At 35.9% G+C, this 27,551-nt stretch overlaps 1 protein-coding gene across 1 annotated transcript in view; it reads left to right on the plus strand.

Moving 5' to 3' along the window:
• The window catches only part of LOC138317991 (uncharacterized), a 52,161-nt gene extending 26,238 nt beyond the window's left edge, over positions 1-25,923 (plus strand). Inside the window, exons 3-6 of the mRNA XM_069259997.1 lie at positions 7,203-7,255; positions 14,792-14,911; positions 18,358-18,502; positions 19,387-25,923. Of these exons, the coding sequence (XP_069116098.1) occupies positions 7,203-7,255; positions 14,792-14,911; positions 18,358-18,502; positions 19,387-21,707 (2,639 nt within the window). The 3' untranslated portion in view covers positions 21,708-25,923. The remainder of the gene's footprint in view (positions 1-7,202; positions 7,256-14,791; positions 14,912-18,357; positions 18,503-19,386) is intronic.
• The last annotated feature ends 1,628 nt before the right edge of the window (positions 25,924-27,551 follow it).

Here is a 27,551-nt window from a genome sequence, read left to right on the forward strand (position 1 = left end):
TGGTATTATTGCATTTCATCAGATACCTTGCTATTGATCATTATATCAGATACCTTGCTATTGGTCATTATATCAGATGTCTTGCTATTGGTCATTATATCAGATACCTTGCTATTGGTCATTATATCAGATGTCTTGCTATTGGTCATTATATCAGATACCTTGCTATTGGTCATTATATCAGATGCCTTGCTATTGGTCATTATATCAGATACCTTGCTATTGGTCATTATATCAGATACCTTGCTATTGGTCATTATATCAGATGCCTTGCTATTGGTCATTATATCAGATACCTTGCTATTGGTCATTATATCAGATGCCTTGCTATTGGTCATTATATCAGATGCCTTGCTATTGGTCATTATATCAGATACCTTGCTATTGGTCATTATTTAAGCTGCCTTGCTATTGGTCATTATATCAGATGCCTTGCTATTGGTCATTATATCAGATACCTTGCTTTTGGTCATTATTTAAGCTGCCTTGCTATTGGTCATTATATCAGATGCCTTGCTATTGGTCATTATATCAGATACCTTGCTATTGGTCATTATATCAGATACCTTGCTATTGGTCATTATATCAGATGCCTTGCTATTGGTCATTATTTAAGCTGCCTTGCTATTGGTCATTATATCAGATACCTTGCTATTGGTCATTATATCAGATACCTTGCTATTGGTCATTATTTAAGCTGCCTTGCTATTGGTCATTATATCAGATGCCTTGCTATTGGTCCTTATATCAGATGTCTTGTTATTGGTCATTATTTAAGCTGCCTTGCTATTGGTCATTATATCAGATGCCTTGCTATTGGTCATTATTCAGATGCCTTGCTATTGGTCATTATATCAGATGCCTTGCTATTGGTCATTATATCAGATGCCTTGCTATTGGTCATTATATCAGATACCTTGCTATTGGTCATTATATCAGATGCCTTGCTATTGGTCATTATTCAGATATCAGATACCTTGCTATTGGTCATTATATCAGATGCCTTCCTATTGGTCATTATATCAGATACCTTGCTATTGGTCATTATATCAGATACCTTGCTATTGGTCATTATTTAAGCTGCCTTGCTATTGGTCATTATATCAGATGTCTTGCTATTGGTCATTATATCAGATACCTTGCTTTTGGTCATTATTTAAGCTGCCTTGCTATTGGTCATTATATCAGATGCCTTGCTATTGGTCATTATATCAGATACCTTGCTATTGGTCATTATATCAGATACCTTGCTATTGGTCATTATATCAGATGCCTTGCTATTGGTCATTATTTAAGCTGCCTTGCTATTGGTCATTATATCAGATACCTTGCTATTGGTCATTATATCAGATGTCTTGCTATTGGTCATTATATAAGATACCTTGCTATTGGTCATTATTTAAGCTGCCTTGCTATTGGTCATTATATCAGATGCATTGCTATTGGTCTGTTTCACCAGATTCATTCCCATTGGTCAATTTTACCAGATGCCTTGCTATTGGTTCATTCTATACAAGATTCATTGCTATTGGTGCATATTACTAGATGCCTTGCTGTTGGTCCATTGTATCTCTAACCAGATTCCTGAACTTTTACTCCATGTGCTTTATTTGACCTACTATTTTCTCACTTGTTGTGATGATCTGATAAATAACCTTCATTCTCCAGTATAATCACATTTCAGAAGTGTCCATGGTCCCTGTGTCTCTATGACAACTACAAAATACTTTATCCATTGTTAGATCAAATCTGTCACATATTTACATCTAACTGGAACTTCAAATTCCCTATTTTTTATTATATATATACTTAATAAGGATATAAAATTAAAATGGATATATGGCAATAAAAGACACACTTTTACACAAAGCTATTGGTCATTATATCAGATACCTTGCTATTGGTCATTATTTAAGCTGCCTTGCTATTGGTCATTATATCAGATGCCTTGCTATTGGTCATTATATCAGATACCTTGCTATTGGTCATTATTTAAGCTGCCTTGCTATTGGTCATTATATCAGATGCCTTGCTATTGGTCATTATATCAGATGCCTTGCTATTGGTCATTATATCAGATACCTTGCTATTGGTCATTATATCAGATGCCTTGCTATTGGTCATTATTTAAGCTGCCTTGCTATTGGTCATTATATCAGATACCTTGCTATTGGTCATTATATCAGATGTCTTGCTATTGGTCATTATATCAGATACCTTGCTATTGGTCGTTATATCAGATGCCTTGCTATTGGTCATTATATCAGATGCATTGCTATTGGTCTGTTTCACCAGATTCATTCCCATTGGTCAATTTTACCAGAGGCCTTGCTATTGGTTCATTCTATACAAGATTCATTGCTATTGGTGCATTTTACTAGATGCCTTGCTGTTGGTCCATTGTATCTCTAACCAGATTCCTGAACTTTTACTCCATGTGCTTTATTTGACCTACTATTTTCTCACTTGTTGTGATGATCTGATAAATAACCTTCATGCTCCAGTATAATCACATTTCAGAAGTCTTGTCCATGGTCCCTGTGTCTCTATGACAACTACAAAATACTTTATCCATTGTTAAATCAAATCTGTCACATATTAACATCTAACTGGAACTTAAAATTCCCTATTTTTTATTATATATATACTTAATAAGGATATAGGATTAAAATGGATATATGGCAATAAAAAGACACACTTTTACACAAAGCCCATTAATCACTTGTTCAGAATCAGTCCTACTTGTGCTATGTTGTATATAAGCACATTCTCCCCCACTTAAAGCTGACAAACATGTAATTAATCTACAATTAATGGGGTCCTCACGTATAGCCCTGGACACTCAGGGCCATAGTGGGCTCCTCAGGTGCCTTAATTAGATTTCTTTGTTCATATCAAGTAATTACGTTTGAGTCTGCTAGGTAATTTTGTTTTAAGCTGTATTATATTCCTTTACTGTTAAAAATAATGTTTTTCCTTTAAAGTGGTACTTCTCTCGACCATTATAATGACCCGGCTATTCAGGGGTGAGAGGATTTTACCACGCTTCATTACTGTCCCTGCGTAAACAAATTATCATAACGTTTATTTCTACAATGAGACAAGTTCTTGTACCTGTCAGGTCACGTGGGAGTAAATACGGGACATGTCCACAAATTCCAATATTTTTTTTTTGTTATAGAAAATAACAGGTTTTAAATCTCAGGGGCTATGATCTACACTAATATAAGAGTACAATCAAACAGAAGGTCTTGATAGGTACACTACAGTGATAAGTACACAAACTTCAAAGGATGAAGTTTTATGGCATATGATTTCTATCAGATTTCTACATTCAGAGTGTGATTTTATGCGATGTTGAAAATTTGTAGTAATTTAGTTAGTTTCCTTGTCTCACCCATGTAGATCCCCTTCCCCTACCCCCTTCTACTTGACTGACTGGTAGGGACACAATTGTCACTGAAAAAGATAGAAGCAGATGAAATTTAGCCTGATTGATGGAAATAAATGAGAGGAAATAGGATTAGGATTGAAAATCAATGAATTTATAAAGAAACTGACCACAGACAGTTGTCATCAACTCCTGATTATAATGGTCAGCTCAACTGGACAATGCTCACCTGGGGAAAGTGACCATTATATTCATCAAAAGCAACTGCTTATCCTGATGTCGGACATTGAGGTATCAGGCTGCCAGAGCCACAGGGATTGTATATTGATTCTGCTGAACCCCTAATATCACTACATGTATATAAAGCTATTATGTCCAGTTTAGATCTGGAAATTGGCCAAAATCTCGGATATTATCTGTGGTCATCCAAGCCTGAGACTGACCACAATAAACATCAACACACCACATCTCAATACGAGGATGAAGTCTGAATGTTTTTATTATCAACAATGGTGGTGTAGCAAAAGACAACAGACAACATGGTCACTATCAGGTTTTAGAAGGTTCACTCAGGGGACACCTTGACAACATGTTAAAAGTATAATCTCAAACCAAAATTGATTTTTACTACTTGTACACCCTGACAGGATATTGAAATATATCCTCTGACCAAAATCGGTTGTGCCTGAGATCATCAATGTATATGCATCGGATTCCAAAATTGATTTCTATAATTAGTCAAAATCAGAAATAAGAAAAACAATGTAATTATCTTTTTTATAAGATAAAAATCAAAGATGCCCAATATCATATGTCTTATGAAAACAATGTAATTATCTTTTTTATAAGATAAAAATCCAAAATGCCAAAGATCATATGTCTTATGCAAATTAAATAATTCTACTTTGTGGTTGGTATATGAACAGGTGGTCTCTAAGCTAGGTATAAGCTTGATGAGTGCTGACAAGTCAAAACATTTTACAAGAATTGAAATACATAATGTATACCTACATCTGAATGACACACATATCGGCAATAAAGCTTCTTAGAATTATCCTTTGAAAATCTTAAAAATATATATCTGGTATATACTTGTTTGACACACAAACAATCCGATATTATACATGTATGGAATGTCCTATTAACAATTTATCAACTTTTTCCTTATCGTAGGCATATAGCATGCAGCCTTCAGGATTTGATGTATTGTTAGAAAACATGTTATACAAACTATTAATTCAAATACAATGTTGCTTATAAAAAAAATCATACCATAGGTATGTTTCTGTCCCCAGGCAGAGAATTGAGACCGATATTTACAGTGTAAGGACGGCATGCTGGCATCTAGAGGTAGATAATCTGGTTAAAATTCATGAGTACATCATATGTGTGTGTGATGTATGATGTGTTACAGAGTAATGGGGACCTGGGCATATATGGCCATGTTTTGGCAAAGTCTAACTGCATGCTTATGTAAATGGAATTAAAAATGTCACCAGGGAAGTCATTTGTTTAGACATACGAGTCAAGTGAAATAGAAACATATGTTATAGAAAAATACATATTTCAAACACAAGGTATTGGCATAAAGGGACAATATATCTATACTTTTACTCAATAAGAAAAACAGTGACATAGGCTAGGACCACCCAGACATATATACATCTACATTAACATATATTTGAAGAACTAGTAATGCTTTTGGTCATTGCTTAAGAGCAAGAAACAGCGCACATTCTTTTAGAGTTTGGTGACCGTAAAGTATGCTGTCAAACCTGCGTAGAAAGATTGCGCATTAGGTACCAAGTGAAATGGGCTTTATAGCCAAGTAATGATACCAAGATGAACTTGTGTTGCAATTGGCCATTTGTTAGCCCAAGAAAGGGGTTAGTGTTATTGTAGCGGGATTGGACTGGATCGTCGATCATCCATGACCAGGTACCTCAATCAGTCGAGCATCCAGCTAGTGTTCGGAGGTCCCAGGTTCGAGCTCCGATATTGCTACTACATTTTCTCTCCTGTATAAATCATAAAGCAGCAGTGGTATTCAATAGGCAGGATTTACTGTAAAGAACATGGTGATCATGACAATCAGTATGTCATTAAGCATAATGAACGTTTGAAAAAAAGGCAGTGACAATATCTTCTAACCATTACTGTATATTATAAAATGTACAAACATTTACAAAAAAAGTGACAATACATTTACCGTAAACTGCATATTTTAGTTTGTGTGTGCACTCTTAAACAACTTTCCCTCAAAATGCCCCACATGTTGAAATCACAGACTGGGACGAGAATCCTTGTCTATGTGATCCATCATCAACACAGTATTTCATGGTACAGACACCTGTACACGGCTCAATTTATGTATAAATAACACTGGCATATTACTGTTAGTGTGGTTTTGTTTTGTTTTTGTTTTTTGTACCTAGCTTGAAGACAAACAATTTAGACTTCAACGTTACAGAGTAATTAACCTGTTCTTTACACCACCTGAGTATAAATAAGGTTATAATATTTGTCAATTTGACTACAGTTCAGAAAATTATACTGTTGCCTACAAGAACTGTTCATTTGAATGACTTCAATTCATACCATTATATTTTTGTCTTAAAGAACTGACCATATGATTAAAAATTGATTTGGTTATTGAGTGTGGAAATGCTATACTCATTTGGCTTCTTTTCAAAAGGTTATTCTATCTTTGCATATTAAAGAGTTATCTGCCCTTGCAGGTAGATATTGATTGTAACCTGGTGTGTTTGCAAGCGTAAAATCATATGTTTTAGAGAAAAGGACATGATAAATGCAGGAGTTTGCTGTACATGTATTAGACCCCTGGCTGTAGAGCTGCATGTCCAAGACATGATCTACATAACAGTCTTGGCAGGTAACAGGTCTATGTCATCAGCGAGGGTTGTCTGTGTATCAGGGCCACACCCTACTCATGGTATGTGATGTAAACACATGTAAGAATGGTCCTAGTTACCACTCCACCTGGACAGATACAAGCATGTGTGACATGCTTTACCTACCACATATACCTTGTACAGCTGCATAAATCACTCACCTGTGAATGTCCCACCTATAGACTCACCTGCACAACTAAGGCCTATTGCTCAAAATTTTAAAGTTTCAGAAAATGATGTTGTACACATCTATATATATATATCTGTCCAATGGCTCTCACGACAAGAAATCATATGGAAACAATTTGCATGTATATGTCTTACAGGTATTCTTGTTAAAAACTTACCTGTCGTCTGATATTTACATGGGTTCTTAGGTAATTCTGCAAGGCAAGTTTCTAGTAAATGAGTTCTTTGGGGGAAGAGTATGATTTCTGGGTCTTTGAAGCAATTGAAAGAATGTTGATATTTGAGTTTTGTGAAAGCATGTTTGATATTTTGGTTTCAAGAGGCAAGTCTTTCATATTTGGATTTATTAAGGCAAGCCATTGACAATTCAGTTCTTGATGTAACGGTGGAGGTGCAGTAATTGAGGCATTAATTTCTATAGCATTTAGTTTTGTTTTAGCATTAGATGTCTTCAAACTTACCCTTGGTTATTTGGATTATTTATTTTAAAAACAATTCTGTAATATTTGGAACTTGAATTTGAAGCAAACTGCTTATTAGGCATTTGTCTATCTTATTGCAGATCTTCTGATACCAACTTCTTAAGTAAAGCCCTTTCCATTTTCATTTTAGTTGACTTTTGATATGTTTCAACCAATAAGGAATTTGGTTAAAAACTATTTTTATTTAAATAAGATATTTACAAAACAACCTTTTTTGGTGTTTTTCAGGAGTAAGCTATGTACAGTGTAAAGAGTACAAAGGATCTCCAGCAAAACAAAAGGTTAGTATACTCTTACATCTACCATCTACAGTGTCTGTAAAGTAATATGGCTTGAGAAAGCATGCTTTGTCCTCATGACAGTGTCTAAATGTCTGTCATCATGTAGTTGTGACAAAGATAACACATGTGACTGGTACATCATGTATGTAAATCGTTTAATTAACAAAAAGATTATGGACATCATAATGTTAATGCTATTCTGTGAGAATGACCAAAAAAATGCACCATACTGTGTCAGTGACAAAAAACATGCACCATACTGTGATAGTGACAGAGAAGCATGCATCATACTGTGACAGAGACCATGCACCATACTATGATAGTGACAGAGACGCATGCACCATACTGTGATAGTGACAGAGACGCATGCACCATACTGTGACAGAGACGCATGCACCATACTGTGATAGTGACAGAGAAGCATGCATCATACTGTGATAGTGACAAAAAACATGCACCATACTGTGATAGTGACAGAGAAGCATGCATCATACTGTGACAGAGACCATGCACCATACTATGATAGTGACAGAGACGCATGCACCATACTGTGACAGAGACCATGCACCATACTATGATACTGACAGAGAAACATGCACCATACTATGATAGTGACAGAGACGCATGCACCATACTGTGATAGTGACAGAGAAGCATGCATCATACTGTGATAGTGACAGAGAAGCATGCATCATACTGTGATAGTGACAGAGAAGCATGCACCATACTGTGATAGTGACAGAGACCATGCACCATACTATGATACTGACAGAGACATGCACCATACTGTGATAGTGACAGAGACGCATGCACCATACTGTGACAGAGACCATGCACCATACTGTGATAGTGACAGAGACGCATGCACCATACTGTGACAGAGAAGCATGCACCATACTGTGATAGTGACAGAGACGCATGCACCATACTGTGATAGTAACAGAGATGCATGCACCATACTGTGATAGTGACAGAGACACATGCACCATACTGTGACAGAGACCATGCACCATACTTTGATAGTGACAGAGACACATGCACCATACTGTGACAGAGACCATGCACCATACTGTGACAGAGACCATGCACCATACTATGATAGTGACAGAGAAGCATGCACCATACTGTGATAGTGACAGAGACGCATGCACCATACTGTGACAGAGACCATGCACCATACTGTGATAGTGACAGAGACGCATGCACCATACTGTGACAGAGACCATGCACCATACTATGATAGTGACAGAGACGCATGCACCATACTGTGACAGAGAACATGCACCATACTGTGACAGAGACCATGCACCATACTATGATAGTGACAGAGAAGCATGCACCATACTGTGATAGTGACAGAGACGCATGCACCATACTGTGACAGAGAGCATGCACCATACTGTGATAGTGACAGAGAAGATGCACCATACTGTGACAGGACATAACATGCACCATACTATGATAGTGACAGAGACGCATGCACCATACTAGTGACAGAGACCATGCACCATACTGTGATAGTGACAGAGACGCATGCACCATACTGTGATAGTGACAGAGAGCATGCACCATACTGTGATAGTGACAGAGACCATGCACCATACTGTGTAAGTGACAGAAGACATGCACCATACTGTGATAGTGACAGAGAAGCATGCACCATACTGTGATAGTGACAGAGAAGCATGCACCATACTGTGATAGTGACAGAGAAGCATGCACCATACTGTGATAGTGACAGAAAACATGCACCATACTGTGACAGTGAGAGAATGCAAACCATGCACCATACTGTGATAGTGACAGAGAAGCATGCACCATACTGTGATAGTGACAAGAACCATGCACAAACTGTGAAGTGAGACAAAAACATGCACCATACTGTGATAGTGACAGAGAGCATGCACCATACTGTGATAGTGACAAGAGAAGCCATGCACCATACTTGATAGTGACAAAAGCATGCACCATAATAGTGAAGAGAAGCATGCACCATACTATGATAGTGACAAAACCATGCACCATACTATAGTGACAGAGACATACTATGATAGTGACAGAGAAGCATGCACCTAATAGTGACAAGAAGCATGCACCATACTGTGATAGTGACAAAAACATGCACCATACTTGATAGTGACAGAAACATGCACCATACTGTGATAGTGACAGAGAAGCATGCATCATACTGTGATAGTGACAGAGAAGCATGCATCATACTGTGATAGTGACAGAGAAGCATGCACCATACTGTGATAGTGACAGAGAAGCATGCAATAAGTGATAGTGACAAAAGCATGCACCATACTGTGATAGTGACAAAAACCATGCACCATACTGTGATAGTGACAGAGAAGCATGCACCATACTGTGATAGTGACAGAGAAGCATGCAAAATACTGTGATAGTGACAGAGAAGCATGCATCATACTATGATAGTGACAGAGAAGCATGCACCATACTGTGATAGTGACAGAGAAGCATGCACCATACTGTAAATTTGACAAAGAAGCATGCATCATACTATGATAGTGACAGAGAAGCATGCACCATACTGTGATAGTGACAGAGAAGCATGCACCATACTGTGATAGTGACAAAAACCATGCACCATACAAATGTGATAGTGACAGAGAAGCATGCACCATATTATGATAGTGACAGAGAAGCATGCACCATACTGTGATAGTGACAGAGAAGCATGCAAAATACTGTGATAGTGACAGAGAAGCATGCACCATACTGTGATAGTGACAGAGAAGCATGCAAAATACTGTGATAGTGACAGAGAAGCATGCACCATACTGTGATAGTGACAGAGAAGCATGCACCATACTGTGATAGTGACAGAGAAGCATGCATCATACTGTGATAGTGACAGAGAAGCATGCATCATACTGTGATAGTGACAGAGAAGCATGCACCATACTGTGATAGTGACAGAGAAGCATGCACCATACTGTGATAGTGACAGAGAGCATGCACCATACTGACAGAGAAGCATGCACCATACTGTAATTTGACAAAGAAGCATGCATCATACTGTGATAGTGACAGAGAAGCATGCACCATACTGTGATAGTGACAGAGAAGCATGCACCATACTGTGATAGTGACAGAGAAGCATGCACCATACTGTGATAGTGACAGAGAAGCATGCACCATACTGTGATAGTGACAGAGAAGCATGCACCATACTGTGATAGTGACAGAGAAGCATGCAAAATACTGTGAATGTGACAGAGAAGCATGCACCATACTGTGATAGTGACAGAGAAGCATGCACCATACTGTGATAGTGACAGAGAAGCATGCAAAATACTGTGATAGTGACAGAGAAGCATGCACCATACTGTGATAGTGACAGAGAAGCATGCACCATACTGTGATAGTGACAGAGAAGCATGCACCATACTGTGATAGTGACAGATAAGCATGCAAAATACTGTGATAGTGTCAGAGAAGCATGTATCATAGTATGATAGTGACAGAGAAGCATGCACCATACTGTGAATAGTGACAGAGAAGCATGCACCATACTGTGATAGTGACAGAGAAGCATGCACATACTGTGATAGTGACAGAGAAGCATGCACCATACTGTGATAGTGACAGAGAAGCATGCACCTACTGATAGTGACAGAGAAGCATGACATTACTGATAGTGACAGAGAAGCATGCAAATACTGTGATAGTGACAGAGAAGCATGCACCATACTGTGATAGTGACAGAGATGCATGCACCATACTGTAATAGTGACAGAGAAGCATGCACCATATTATGATAGTGACAGAGAAGCATGCAATATACTGTGATAGTGACAGAGAAGCATGCACCATACTGTGATAGTGACAGAGAAGCATGCACCATACTGTGATAGTGACAGAGAAGCATGCACCATACTGTGATAGTGACAGAGAAGCATGCACCATACTGTGATAGTGACAGAGAAGCATGCACCATACTGTGATAGTGACAGAGAAGCATGCAAAATACTGTGATAGTGACAGAGAAGCATGCACCATACTGTGATAGTGACAGAGAAGCATGCAAAATACTGTGATAGTGACAGAGAAGCATGCAAAATACTGTGATAGTGACAGAGAAGCATGCAAAATACTGTGATAGTGACAGAGAAGCATGCAAAATACTGTTATAGTGACAGAGAAGCATGCAAAATACTGTGATAGTGACAGAGGAGCATGCTCCACACTAACTGTACATGTAACCGTGACAAAAACCATGCACCATACTGTAAGTGTGACAAAAACCATGCACCATACTGTAACCGTGACAAAAACCATGCACCATACTGTTACCATGACAAAAACCATGCACCATACTATGAAAATATAAAAAAAATCATGTCTTATACCAGAGTTGTCAAAATTGTGCTTGATAATAGAGTGTTTAGAATGACAGATATAGATGTACTTTTTTCATTTTACAAATATCTTTTGACATCATATAACTTCAGAATTCAAGCTGATTCAGTGGTATAATTTACTCAAATGTGCTAGCTATATAGGTTGTATAGAATTCCTATCGGCCTGTTCTGGTCCACATAAATGTCAAACCTAACCGTAAACGTCACACGCAGGTATTTCACAGAACAAGTCATGGGAAGGTCCGCCATTCAACCTTCTCTTTTTTTACCCCTTTAAGATTTACAATGTCATCGGTTTTTATTTTCTTTCTTTCACATATGTCCTTACAAATACTTTGATATTACATACTTTAACCAACCATACACATTGTCTAGAATGACAAGCATTGTACACCTGTAGAATGGAATGCCATTGAATATCTACTCTGGGATCATTAAAATGCAAATGAGATTTTATATAGCTTATTTATTGTACGTTACGCCACAGAGTTCGTTCTGCATATGAAATTAATTGAGCAGCATTCAAAATTGAAAATATGAAAACACTTTTTCTGTAACATGATTTTTCTGACGAAAACTTTCACACAGATGTTTGATTTTCACAGAAAAAGAAATGCTTTTGAATACACTATTGTTTTTCTAGCTCCATGTTTTACATTTGTGTGTGGGCTACAAATAAAATTGTCCTTTCACATTAACAGGCACGTTTATAGGGCAAATAATGTAATCTATACCTACAGAGAAGAAACTTGTACCAAAAAAAAGAACATGATAGTATAAATACTATTGTCTCATTTACCAACAACTTATTCAGATTCAGTGAGAAGCTTAAATGTTACAGCTTTTGTTATCTGTAGATCTTTAATGTCTTAGTTATTTTTTTATTGTTATCTTGACTGAGTTTTATCCTCGAGTTTTATATACATGTATATATCATTTTGTGTTTGATTTTTGCCTGAGGTTAATGTAATACATATGTATACCTTCGTAATAAACACCTTCGTATATTTTTTAAATGGCGTCAGTCCGTCTGCTAAGTTTGTCTGCTCATTTATCCATCAACATTTCACTGCTGTCTAAATGATATTGGACAAAAATTTTTCAAAGGTTTCAATGAAATTTCATGCACTTTTTTCCTTCTGTCAAACTGAAAGGGATATTATATAGTCATGCATTTCCATTTATATAAATGTTGTTTCAAAGTGTTACCGTACCTAATCTCTGCTATAATGCTAGCCAACGGTTGAGGTTTACCAACATGGTTCCTCCTGTAGATATCATATAGCTGCATATTTTCATGGGGGATGATATTTTTGCAATTTCATGGGACATTACCAAGATCGCGAACATTTATCACTGAAAAACATATTGAGAAATTATTGAATTGTATATATACTCTTAAAGCCAGATAGCGAAAATGTAAAAAGGTTTTCATAGAGGTTTTTCTGGGTATGTGAAAGAGAGAAATAAATTGAACATGGTAAGGTATATATGTAAAGACAGTGAAAACAACAGTCTGTACTTGTATAAAAGGTCACTTTTAATCACCTTTGTCTAAAGGTGAGACCGTTGGTTTGTCTATGTGTACTCAGACTTATAACAATACTGTCTTAACTTTGTGACTTTTCTATTACCGATTTTATGGTCTCTGTGGTATTTGATAGCCTTTGTCAGCTATGACAAAAGATATGACAATTAAGCTAAAAAACACAACTACTGTAGAGTTTTTAATGTAAGGTGATTGGCCATGTTTTTCTCTTTCGGAAGTATTTATTGCGGATTTGCATCATGAGAAAACTCAGGAAAACTGCATGATCATACTAGTATACGTCTGTCATAACTCTATTTTACGAGCGAAGATCAAAAGAGGGAAGATATTTTATTTGTTATAGATACCACTTGGAAGTGACTTGTTAATCTTGTTATGTAAATCTATCTGGGAAAACTATACTTTTATCCTTATACAAAGTCTTTTCATTTGTGGTTCAATTAAAATCAAACCTGTTTAACAGGGCTCATCGGTATACCTCTGTGGGTAATACAATAACAGGTGGAATTCAGGCCTATTGTTATACTGACGTCAGCTGTATACTGATTACATATGGACCAAGGGCATCTGCTTAAAAAATTTCCTCCTTTTAAGAATTTGTAAATATCTAAATAAAAATCTTATTTCATGATTTTTATTTTGTATTTGACCCAATTAAAGTATTCCCATGACCCTCAGGAGCTCTGTGGCCGAGTGGTTAAGATGTCCAGACATAATACCATAAGCCCTCCATCTCTTGGTCATGAGTTTGAATCCAATGTGAGGCAGTTGCCAGGTACTACCTACTGGTCGGTGGTTTTTCCTACACCATCTAAACTTGACATGCTCTTAAACTGATGCTGACTGTTAATAGAATATTAAACTAATCCAATCAAGGTGTTCCCTTCGTCCTTCTTCGCCTTCTTTCCCTTTTCAGATATCAAGTTCATTTATTGCTTACTTTGTGTAATAGTTTTGGGAAAGGTCTCTCCCATTTTTTAAGCATCTTAGCTAGCTGTCAAATTTTTTATGAGTGCAGAAACCGCATATTACCATCCACATGCAATGTCACGCATTATCTCTACTACCTAAATTATTTCATGTCAGATTTGATACTATATATACCCCATTCAGCTATATATCATTTCTCATTCTAGTTTGTTGTACTTCACCACATACTGTACACATACTTAGCACAATCCAATTTTAACGTAAAATTGATTTTGAGCAGATAAGTACTGTTATAATCATAGGATTGTGCACCTCTGCAATAAATGCTACATTAACGACATACAGAAAATCTAATTATCGCAATCATAATATTCTTCTGATTATGTGACAACTCTGTCAATCATAATGTTTATTCATTTCTAATTAATCCACATTTACATTGCTGTTAAAAGGTAAACTCACTGTTGTTTCTAGATCTTCTGAGATTTAGATATGTGTAGTTATACAATATACCACCTGGTAGAGGTATTACTGAATTGACTTCACACTATTCAGATGCCGAAAAAACATTCTTGCTAATTCATTCCACTTGTAATCAGCCTAATAATTCTCCCACTCATTATCCACACTGTTTTACTACATTTACTATTTTATGTGGACATTTTTCAGTTGTCCCAGACACATGGAGGGAATGACAAGAAAACATGGGCGTCCCTGCCTATGGGCGACGTACCAGGCCTACAGCGGAATGGGTCCGTCGGCTCACTGGACGATGGCCTCATGTCCATGGTAAGGTCAAATGTCAGTATGTGATGAACATCGGGTTCATGAAAGTATATACAATGTACTTTGAGGCTAAATAAAAGGGCAAATAGATATAAGATGTACTATATTAGGAGTAAAATGTAGTTGTTTGAGTACAAAATTAGACAATTGTAACATTGTTCTACCAGGTTATATTACCATGCATAAAAATAACCATTTTTCCTTTTCTAAGCCTCTCTTCATCTTTAGTAAGTTAGATGTATTCTTTCAATAAATAAAAGCCTTTTCCATTTTTCAAACCTGTCTATAAAGAACATGTATGGGACAAATATATCTATAAAGAGCACCCATGGTACAAACTATCCACAAAGAGCACCCATGGTACAAACTATCCACAAAGAGCACCCATGGTACAAACTATCACAAAGAGCACCCATGGTACAAACCTGTCTATAAAGAACACCCAATGTATAAAGGAAAAATATAGCCAAGTGGTCTTTATACACAGGTCAAATTGTGTTGAATTTGACCATGTGTGACCCTGAGAAAGTGGTCTTATTAAGCAGGTGGTCTTTGTACAAAGGTGGTCTTGAAGGCAGGTTTAACTATAGTGTTAAATGTAGTTGTTGCAGTACAAAATCAGACAAAATGTAATTGTTAGTATTTACAGAATGTTCTTTTAATTAGGTGTAATACTAAATTGACTGTTGAATATAAAATATGAAGTAAATGAATATAAAACAATGAGAAATCAATTGAAAACTCCTTGTTTTAGGATACAATGCCTTTTCAAGTTTAACTTTTTAAAAATTCAGGTGAACCTTTATCGACCTGTGAAAACAGCCATTCCTAGCCGCTATAGATTTCTATTATATTTGCCCAATGAGTTGCTTAGAATTTTTACGTGATTTTCTGGCAGAACGATCACTTTCTGTCGCCACAAAGCATTGAGCATGTCAGCAGAGATTTGTAAAACAGTTAATGTCTTGTAGTCTATTGTACGTCCTTGGTGCGACTTGGCAATTTAAGGTGACTGGGTACAAATATTTGCGTTGACTCTAATCTGATGGGCGTGAAAGGGAGAGCTTCATATATACATATATATATCTATAAGTAAAACTTTACCTGTCTCAATGTAAGGTCAAGGAATACATTTGTAAGATGTTTTAGCCCTCAGGCTTTTAGGCTATAAGCTATTTGAGTAAAAAGAGAAATATTGAACTTCCAGCGCCTTGATTTTAAGGTTCTGCAAACCCTAATGAAATTCTACAATGCAGTTATAAGTTATAAATATACCCATATTAAGATATTGAGAGTAAAATGCTGTCTTATTTTTTTTTATAAAATTCTGGAAGCCTTATAATTTGTGCATAGGAATTTTAAGGCCCTAGTAAATTTCAGAAACCTTATAACTGGCTGACAATGAATTAGAATTTATGAATAATAGATAAATATAGTGCAGATTGAATATAGAATCTTGGAATTTGTTTTTAAATTAAACAGTTATTGAATTGAAATGTGGAATTCATCTATGTGATATTTATATGGAATGGTCTACCATGATATGTATATTATAGATATTAATTGTATGGCCATATTTTGGTTGATTCATACGAGGATGGTCTGTATATACTATAAGGATTGGACAGTGGTCAGTCTAAAATACCAGGTCAATGTGTGGTTAGTATAAAATAGAAGACCAGGTCAGCAAGTGTATACAATAGAATGGCATGGTATACAAAGTGATTCTTGTACATTTTCTTTGTTAATTATTAAACTACTAGCAAATAGAAGGAAAAGTTTATTCTAAAATTTGTTATGTATTTATCGTAAGTTAAATATAGTATATCATGACAAATTATCGTGGTAGATAATGATATGATAATATGTCACATGGTACACCTGTACGAACAGGTGTGGGAGGACATCTCTCAAGGAACACCTGTATCCGAGGACAGGAATATAATCCAAGGGCAGGTATAGTGACAGAGACACTCCTAGAAACTGGGTTTGTGATTCCTGTATCTTTGGCCTTGAGTTAATAAACTTGACAATAAAAGACCAGGTGTATTGGGAGGGGGGGGTTCAGAAGGCATCAGTATGTTTATAATGAGGGTGGGGAAGGGAGAAGGGAAGGTAAGGCATATATTTACCAATTTATTGTCCATCCTGTCTCTTTTCCCATCCTGCCCTGTCCCATTCCTACTTTGTTTTGGAGGTAAGAGCCTTAGTGTCCTATAAACATATAAAGGTTTGTACATAAAAACTAAACTTTATTGAAATCTTCTCAATTTTAATAAAATTCTTTTTTTTTTTTAATTTATTTATAAAAGTTAAAATGTGTTCCTTTCCTTTCAGGATGAAGACATTTTATACTCACAGTATACTTTACTAAATGGCCTGTGATTTACGTTTGATCTTTAAGCCAAACATTAAAATCCATAATTAAGGATGCACTTAATATGAAATGTGTGAGTGTGATTTGTAATTGTATGATAAATTCAGGAATGCAGCGGAATACAAAAACAGGAAATACCTGTTCACCGCATTTTAAATTATGATAATATATATTATCTATAGTACACCTGTTGGTGACAGTACCAAACCACAGGTAAATCTGGTTAATTACCTCATGATTAATTATTTGTAGGTGATAGGTCAGGTAAATTCAGTTAAATGAAAGAATAATACTTGTTTTTGCTTTTACACTCAACATTCATTTTATTTCTAGGTAAATTGTACAGTACATACATGAAACTGTTGCTGTATTACCTTTTGATTGACAGCTAAAATAGCTTATTATTATTCAATTCATAAATACAAAGTCTTGCCTGCCTTAGCGGCCACCTCTCTATAAAGACCACCTGTTTAATAAAACCACTTTTCTAGAGTTCCAAATGACCAATATCAACACAATTCAACCTGTGTATAAAGACAACCTGGCTATGAAGACCATTTTCCTTGGCTCCTTGAGTGGTATTTATAGACAGATTTGACTGTATTTAAAACTAATTAAATCAAAGTAAGATGTTTGTGTGTTCAAATTAAAGTTTCATAGAGGAGTTTGGATAGGTTTAGGTGTAGTGTGTTTTACATTGGTAAGATAAAACACGGGATCAACATGAGAATTAAACTCTTCCTTATATGGCCCTAGCTGTTAACGGGACTTAATTATTCCACAAACTAACCAACCATGAAAAAACCTGAATATTCCTTCCACAACAAGACCCGTGCCCTGTTGATGAGTTATAAGAATGTTTTGATTTAGTTTGGTGTGATTGGTCTACCATCCTATTACAGCTAGGATCATTTATGGACACACCAGGGTTAGGGGTGGAGGAAAGTCAGAGCACTGTCGGAACATCTTAACCACTCGGCCACCATGACCCCTTATCAAAATTAAACCAATTTTTGTAAAATACAAAAAATTTGACCTGTTTAATTAACTATTTTTATTGTGTTGCCTTCAGGACCCCGAAGTGACAAGCGTTTGGCTGCAGAGCCAGGATTTTATTGGGTTAGGATTTAACATCGCGGGCAGTATGAGGGATGGAATCTTTGTTAGCCAAGTTCACAACAGAGGTCCAGCGATAGAGTCCGGCAAATTTAAAGTTGGTAAGTATGATATGCCAAGTAATTCTTGTTCCACTCACCTCAGAAAGACACACAATGGCAACATTAACTCTCTCTTTTTCCAAAAAAGAGTTTTCATTAATTTGCTCACCTCCGAATCTCGGTATTCTTTTTCAGTGAGAGTACTTTTTAGCTCGCCTATTCGAAGAATAGGGGGAGTTAATGTTGTAACCCTGGCGTCGGCGTCAGCGTTGGCGTCCCATTTCACGTTAATTTTTTGAGCAAGTTTCTGTTTCGTCAATTGTTTAAGCTTAAGTCATCATAAATGTTTATGATTTTATTTTCCTAATGTGTATGGATGCTAACGTGACAATACAACCAATTTGGGGCCCTTTAGGTTTTTTTTGAGTCTATTAATTTGACATAGTTCCATGTTTAAGTTTTTTAACAAGTTTCTATTTTGTCTATTGTTTAAGCTTAAGTCATCATAAATGTTTATGATTTTATTTTCCTAATGTGTATGGATGCTGAAAGTGATAATACAACCAATTTGGGGCCCTTTAGGGGGTTTTTGAGTCTGTTAATTTGTCATATTTCCATGTTTAAATAGTAAATACATCAACTTCTTCTGAATAGGCGAGCTTTGCTGTTCTCCAACAGCTCTTGTTTTCCATTTTTCCCTAGAATTGAGAGACTAAATTTTGCATTTTCACACCTAAAATCCTTTTCAGGGCAATTTAATTTTGCAATTTACAGTCGATTGGTGTTACTGAATTTTTGCAATGATTATTGTTATTTCTTTTTTTTTATTCAAATGTGCATGAAATATACACATTCAATCATATGCAAAAATAATTTTGTTTAAAGTATTGATTCTTTCATCATTTGATGATACTGACTAGTAACAAATTGTTTTTAATTCACAGGTGACCGAATACAAAGTGTGACCATTTCGTTTGCTAATATGGTATTTGAGGACGCCTTGACGATCCTTAGTTACGCCTCCCCATATCCAGTCAAGGTCACTCTACAAAAGGAACATCAACATCAGAAGAGCCGTCGCCTTAGCGACCACAGTGCACGTCTCACCCACCCACTCTATCGCAGCCAATCAGTGGACACCTTACTTAAGATCAACAAGCAATCTAAAGTGACACCAAAGCGAAGTTTTAGTGAAATGAGGTCAGACACACGGTCAAACACTTCTCCTAAGAAAAATGTTTTACATGTTAAAAGAAATAGTGCAACTGAGGAAAACAGGCCAAATCAAATTCTTGCTACAGAGATTCCACAAATCAAAGTTATTCCTGCCAAAAACATCAATTTAAATCAAGCTGTGGCTCCTTCAGACGTAGTGATTCATAATGCGGATAATTTCAATGTAGAAAATGAAACGGAAAGTGTTCAATTAAGAACTAAAGACAATAAAAAACTAACACCTGCTGTTAAATTTGTAATGCAAAAACCTGCAGATTCCTCATCTCCAGAACTACCGTCTAACAGTAGCAATGATACAGAGGCTGCCCGGGAATTCGTGGAGGTATTTGATACATTAAATGAAGAGGATAAACTAGATATGTTACGACTAAGTTATGAAGACCCAGACTCGAGTGTTAATGAAAGTGTAGTGATACCGGCAAGTGAAACAGCAGTCGAGTCATCTCCACCAAATTTAGAAATACAACCAGAGTCTTCAGAATCAAATTCAGATTATGTAAATGTAGAACTGAGGTCACCTGTACCAATCAAACCAGAACGAAGGAAAAAGAAAAATTCAAATGAGGAGGGCAGCGAGCCAGGAACTCCTCAGTCAGATTTCAGTGAAGTTCCTCAGGAAATTTCAGCTGATGATATCATCCCAGCTGTCCTGTTGCTTATCAACACACAGGAAGTCTCCGAGGATGTTATCGTAGCTGAAAAACATGACCGAGATACCAGTATAGGTTCTAAAGACTTTGAGTTGTCACCTGTTGTGGTTAATAAGTCGGATAATGTCACTGAGGTGTCGGTCCCAGCCAAACTGCCTTCTGATCTAGGACCACCCCCTCCAGTTCCTCAGGAGGAAGGTGAGGATAGCGGGGGAGATTGTAGTCGTACACTTGTAGATTACAGTCTGTCTGACATGGAGAGCACCCTGACACGACCTCGTAGCCCAGAGATGGCTATTGAAGAGGATACAATCATGCCTCAGTTTTTGTCCAAAGAGCCACTACAGTCGGTGATGCCGCGTCTGTTTTCTCCAGCAGCAGGGGATAACACGGACAGCTCACAGCGCCACCTACAGGATTCTGATAGCGATGGCACCGACGAACAAAGTACACTTGAGAACAAAGATTCAGTGATTGAAATGGATAAAGACTTGGACTTCAGTCTGAACATGACTTCTGATCCCAGTTTGTTTTCAACACCGTTTCCAAAACGAAATACCAAGGAAACGCAAAGTGGTGTCGCATACGATATCTCTGTACAGGAATTAGAGTCGATTGAGTCTAAAAAGAAGGCAAATTTGCAATCATCTATAGATCCTAAAGGAGGTATTGCCTATGTAATTAGGGATGATGTGGTTAGTGGTGTACAAAGGACAACAAATTATGACCACAATATCGTATCTAAGTCTATGTCATACGCAGGGATGGAGAGCTCATCACTGGAGGAGAAACAACGGGCAGGATCCTTAAAGGAAATCAACAAAACAGCAGAAGATGCGGAAAGTGATCTCGATTGGTCAGGAAAAAGACTTGTTCGATCAGAATTATTTTCGGATATTCCTCAGAATGATTCTGTTAGCGACTGGACAGGACAAAAATTGGACGATGAAGGGGAGAGTACTCTAGTGCTAGAGCATGATAACAGTGTCACGTCTTCGGAGGAAAACTTAAATGACATTGATAACCCTGGACTTATGAGGGCAAATATGTTCAGGGCTAGAGAAAATCTCGCAAACTTGTCAGATAATTCTGACTCCATGATTCTGACTTCAGAATCCACCAGTCACAGTGAAAGTTCTACCCCTCCTCCACCGTACACCACTGCTAACGGGGAGAATGATGTCGCCATCTCCCCTGAAACAACGCCTACCAAAACACCATTCAACCTCATGGATGTACATAATGAACAGTCTATCAGTACAGACCAGGAAAACAATGAGGTCATTACTAACGTCATTACGTCTAAGTACGAAGTGTCCGGTAATGGCGGCTTCAATGTTGCTCTGAGTACTTCACCTGAGGATGATACGGACTGTTAGCTACAGTGTTCAAATAATTTCTTACGGGTCAGTATCACCACTGCAGACCTACCTACAGGTCGATATCACCACAGCCCTACCAAAGGCCAAGGCCATCTCCACGAGGCAGATAACTCATGGATAGCAATATTGCTCTTTCACTTTGAGGGCATAATGAGGTCATGAAGGTCATTGGTACTTTGGGTATTTATATATATAGGGGCCAAGGTCAAAGTTTGACTTATACTGCATAGAGGTCAAGCTCAGTGCTATTACTGTAGATATGAAATATGTAGTTGTTAATGTTGATATTGGAATGACCAGATTCAGCATGTATCTTATCTGATTAAGACTTTTGGGGTCAAGGCCAGTGCTATTAATGTTTTAGAGGTGTCAAGGTCAGTGTTTGATACACTGCATATGATAATGTATGTGGCCATGTTAATGGGTCAAGCCCAGTGATTGAGACATAAAGACATAGTGCACATATATGGAACAATAAAGTCAGGGTCAAGGTCATTGTATGTAATAGTCATGGCCAATGTTGTAATGCTACTATCTAGGGGCAAGTTCAGATGATTCTTTTTTGTTTACATACTTGAAATTTAGGCCATATTGAAGACAAAGTTGGCTGGGTCATCATGTATATTCTACCTCTGTGTTGTGACCTAATGCCTTGTGTCATTATACAGAAAGCTTCATATAGCTTCATTCAGGTTACGCAAGGTGTAAATTTATACAAAAAACTGAACATTCCAACATGAGGCGTGTGGGAGGAGAGCCTTACATCTACTTTGGTATTCACTGCCGTCTGCTTCCATCCATCATTGTATAGTTTGTGACATGTCCTGACTGATCTTTAATGACTGTAGTCCTCGGTTACAATAGGGCTGAGATCAGTGTAGCTTGTCATCAGATCTGTACACGGCTTTGTCTCAAGTTCAAACTAAATCTCAGTTCAAAATCACCCCACCATATGTGAATATTTTCATTTCATCATGTATGATAATATTAGCTAATATAGGTAAACTTCATGGAAAACGAGTTTGGAATGTGTTTGGAATGTTAGAAAAAAGGCAATGTTTGAAATCATACGACTTTTGCTGCTGAAAAACCTCTCTGCTGAAGGCAATGAAAGAAAATCTGTATATAAATGTACATCATTTGCATCAGGAATTTGTTATCGTACCAAGGTATATGCAACATGAGGGGGTTGAGCATTGACAGCTGAAAACAGCATTAACAGTATATGATATATATTTATACTACCTATATTCTCTGTAGAATTATATAGTAATTTATCATTCCTGATACTATCACATCAGGTGAAACAATGTGATATGACGATGTTACAAACATGATGTGAGAATCATTTAATTGAAGTATAAAAAAGTGTACAGTATGTGTATTTATAATGATCACATGATGGTGTTGTTTTCGCTGATGTCGTACATATTGTATGTAGTTTGTTTTCAAAACTGTTAACCATATTACCTCCTATATCCTCAATTTTGACATCGCGATATATAGATGATTCCGTCTTTGCATATTACAGAGTTATCTCCCTTGTGGGACGGTATCCATTGTGACATCATTGTTTTGTGAGCAATACTCTCATAATTGTCTCTTAAAAGAATGACATTACTCTCACAAAAACATGACATACCAGTTACACTCAACACCTACTCAACAAGGGCAGATAACTCTGTAATATGCAAATACGGAATAGCAGAGATCACGTCGGCAGTTGTGTTTTAAACTGTGCCTCATTAGAATAAGAAAACAGTATAAAAACAGTTAAAACATCTTAAGACTCTAAGATATGTGAGAATCAATATAATTTAAATAGAAACTCATATAACATCTGTTATGTCCTTTAAGTGTATCTAACTGATCAATCAATTCAAACATAGAATATTACAACATGTGTAACAGTATAATTATAATGCTTTTGTTCAGACACTTGTTAACTATCAAATTTTCTTATTTCATTCCTTCGGAAAATCAACTAATACAGTTTTATCTTGATATATAGGCCCACCAATAAATTTCTAAATTATCAACCAAGAGTCCTTAACAATAAGTATTTCCTATTGCAGCTCTTGTTTATAAAGTAACAATAACGTAATAAGGAAATATCCTTTGTCTTTCCAAGTTTAGCAGACAACACTAAATCCTCGGTCACAGAGTTTTACTGATGGTGTGCATGCTGTAAATGTACATATTTTAGTGGTTATCATATTTTTGCGCATTTGGTACTGACAATTTTTTCTTTATTTAATTATGTCAATGTAATATTGTACTATATAGTGTCTATTGCATTTAAAGTTATCTGCCCTTGCGGGTACATGTAGCTATTGATTGAATATCATCTGTTCGCGACATAAGTGCAACATGCTGCTTTGCAGAGAAAACAACATAAATTTTGCTCACAAAAAAATGACGTCACAATGGATACCTACCAACAGGGGAGATAACGCTCTAATATGCATTAAGATGGATTCATTAATTGCATGTGAATGTATGAATTTATCATTGCGCTAACTTGTTCAAAGATCAGCTAAATTTTGATTATGCCAAAATAAGTACGAAAAAATGCAGTGTTTAGTTTGTAGTCATTCATACCGTTTGTCTCCCTCAAAGATTTGCTACCTCAGTTGATTGTGATTTTACACCAGGGCCTCAGGATTGTTGCTAGATAGAAAGAGATTTAATCAGATATAAATACCATCTTTCCATATACCGAATTCTGATATGTATCAATGATAATTTATTGTTATTTATACCAAAGGGGATGGGTACAGACCCTTAACTCATGTTCCATATACACAATGTACAGATTATGAAGGAATGAATTACATATACACTTAAATCTCTAGTTTCACTCTGGTCACTCGGTAATAATTCTAGACACAGTTTAACTATTATTATGTTAGACCAGGAAAAAATTATTTCAGAAAAAAGAAATTGTAATATCAGTAAAAAAACTATTAAAATGCATATTGGTTACTGCAAGGAACATACACCTCTTTTGATCTTATGCAATTTGTGTAAAAGATATAGTTTTAATAAAAAGAGTTATCACAGAAGAAGACATATTGTCAGCTAGATACCAACGCTCTGAATGCCTGTCTAAAATTCGAATGTTATATTTGTCAATAAAAAAAAAATATTTTTGACTTTATCTTTAGAAGTATTCAGGTAAAATCATTGTTTTTTCTGGGTTTTCTTTTTCATGAAAAATGGCAAAATATCTTGGTCAGGTATATTCATATCACAAAGTTTGAACATTAGAGGCAGCAGCTCTGTGGAGCTTTTTGGCCAAAAACAGACATATCAGTACATAATGTATGAAACTCGATGACATTTGTCAGCAAATTTTCTTGGTTTAAATTCAATGGTTTGTTTCATTTTGTGTCAAATGCAATAACTACTTGCTGAATAGAACTTGTATATTATAGTCGAAATCTGAATCATTGTAAATATGTAAAATAAATTATTTTTTATTAAAAACTGGTTCCATGTGATGTACATACATGTACTTCATTTTTATCAATATGTAAAAATATATGTGTGCAGAAATTAATTGTATTAAAACAAATCATGTAATTATTAATATTACTTACATACTAAATATATGTAATTTGTATATAGATTTTAGCCTATATATTAATTTTCTTCATCTGTATTTGTGTATATTAGTATGTCTGTGCATTCTGTAAAACATCATTCCATGTTAATTGGACAAATATGTATTTAAGTGCAATATAAATTACACATTTTAAATGTTCATGCTAATTAGATCACAAACAACAGAGTGGAACCGTAATTCATTGGTTCACCAAATTCCCATGAACCAATACACTTTTAGATTAGACATCTTGAACGTGAACTGGAAGGGATTTTTTTCATGGTCCGCAAATCATCTATTCTTCCAAAATCCACCATGGTACCCCATGGTACAAGCACCTGAAAAAATTGAAGTTTACATAAAATTTTACTGATAACTGCTTTACCCCTTAAAATTCGTAATGAACTGTTCCAATCTGTGCATCTGATGAATTCAAATGTGTCTACAGGGGTGATGGAGTTTAGACCAAGTTTGGTTCGTTCAAGGCCATACTTGAATTAACAAGGGGGAAGTCACATAGATATACATTGCAGTTATAACCTCCAGGTAACTGCCCCACATAGAATTTGGTCAAGGAAATCTGAAATGGAAACTGCGTGAAAATTTTTAAAAAAAGTCACCGAGATAAGCTTATTTGAATAAATAATCTAGATTAGTGCTTAAATAATTCACAAAATAGAAAGGCTTTAATACAAAGTATTTTTTCTATATTTGATCAGTATTTTTGGGTGAATTTCAGCTCATCAAATGAATGTGTAATCTGTATTGAATTTTCTTTTTCCAATTTTTAAACAAATTAAACTTAATAATTATTTCAGAGTGTGAGTAGGTCTTGCAATTTCTTGCCACCGAAGATATGCACCAGTTACAATGACAATCATGTTTGTTTTCATAAATTTTTGCTAAAATGAAATTAAAGAAAATATTTTGAAGGTTCTTGACATGTCCTCATAGACCTTACAGAGTTACTTCCCTTGTTCTAATGTCTTGTGGCCAGCTTAGTAAAAGTAAGATATTGATAAAACATGTATACAGTCACACCATTTTTTTTTAGTTAAATCAATTCAGGATTTGTTGAAGGAAAAGATATTGGATGTGATATTGCAATGTTTTTAGCTGTTGGCATAATTGTGTAAATTGTACTAGTTTATAAGTTAAATGATATTTTGCAATTATACATGACATTTATATATAGTAACAAGGTGCTGGGCAAAGCCATGACGATAAATCATGAATTGATTTAAGTTAGACTTGAATGGGGGGAATTTATATATGTATTTATAATGAATTATTTCAGTACTTTTAAATTAGAAAGCTCTGACAGAATTAAATGAATACACAATAATATATCTTGTATTGTAGACACATTCCATTCATCAACAATTTCTAAACACGATATACACGCGATATTTTTTAATTTGAACTTCACCGAATAAAAATAGCATATGGTAGTTATATATCATTAAATGTTTTAATACATCCTTTAAATTGTACACAATTTTAACATGTTTTTATAATAATCATTAAATAGAGCTGACTATTTAGCTCTAAAAAACGTTAACACATGGCATAAGAATCAAACTTTTATCAAATCATAACAAGTCATATATTTTGTTCCACCTGGTGGTTTGTACTTAGACTACAGGACATCTAAGGATATTTATGTTCTGTGGGAATCTTTTGACATGAGACAGGTGGATCATTGTAAGATGTCTCCCATAGGTTGATACTGATGATGCATTGAGACATTAATGTGAGATGTCTCTGATTACACATGAATGCCGAATGTCTCCAAACATTTTTGCTTTAAATGACATTTTGGGACATGTGAGATGTGTCTATATCAATAGAGACACATGAACTTCAGGAACTGTACTGTGTAATGCCTTGAGACATTTTTTTAAGACATATCAGAAGACACACCTTAGAAAGACCATGTGCTTCAGGTTTTCTCAGAACATGTGTTTGTACAAAGTTTTTTAGACATGTTCAATCGGATGTTGTTTGAGACACATATTCTATGAGATGTCTTAAAAGACACATGCTCTATGACATGCCTAGAGATACATGTTCTATGATATATCTGTTGAGACACAGGTTCTATGAAATGTTTGGAGACACATGTTCTATGATATGTCTGTTGAGACACATGTTCTATCAGATGTCTGGAGACAAATGCTCTATGAGATGTCTTGAGACACCTGTTTTATGATGTCTCTAGAAACACATGTTCA

The sequence above is a fragment of the Argopecten irradians genome, chromosome 3, assembly GCF_041381155.1.
Source record: "Argopecten irradians isolate NY chromosome 3, Ai_NY, whole genome shotgun sequence".
NCBI classification, from domain to species: domain Eukaryota; kingdom Metazoa; phylum Mollusca; class Bivalvia; order Pectinida; family Pectinidae; genus Argopecten; species Argopecten irradians.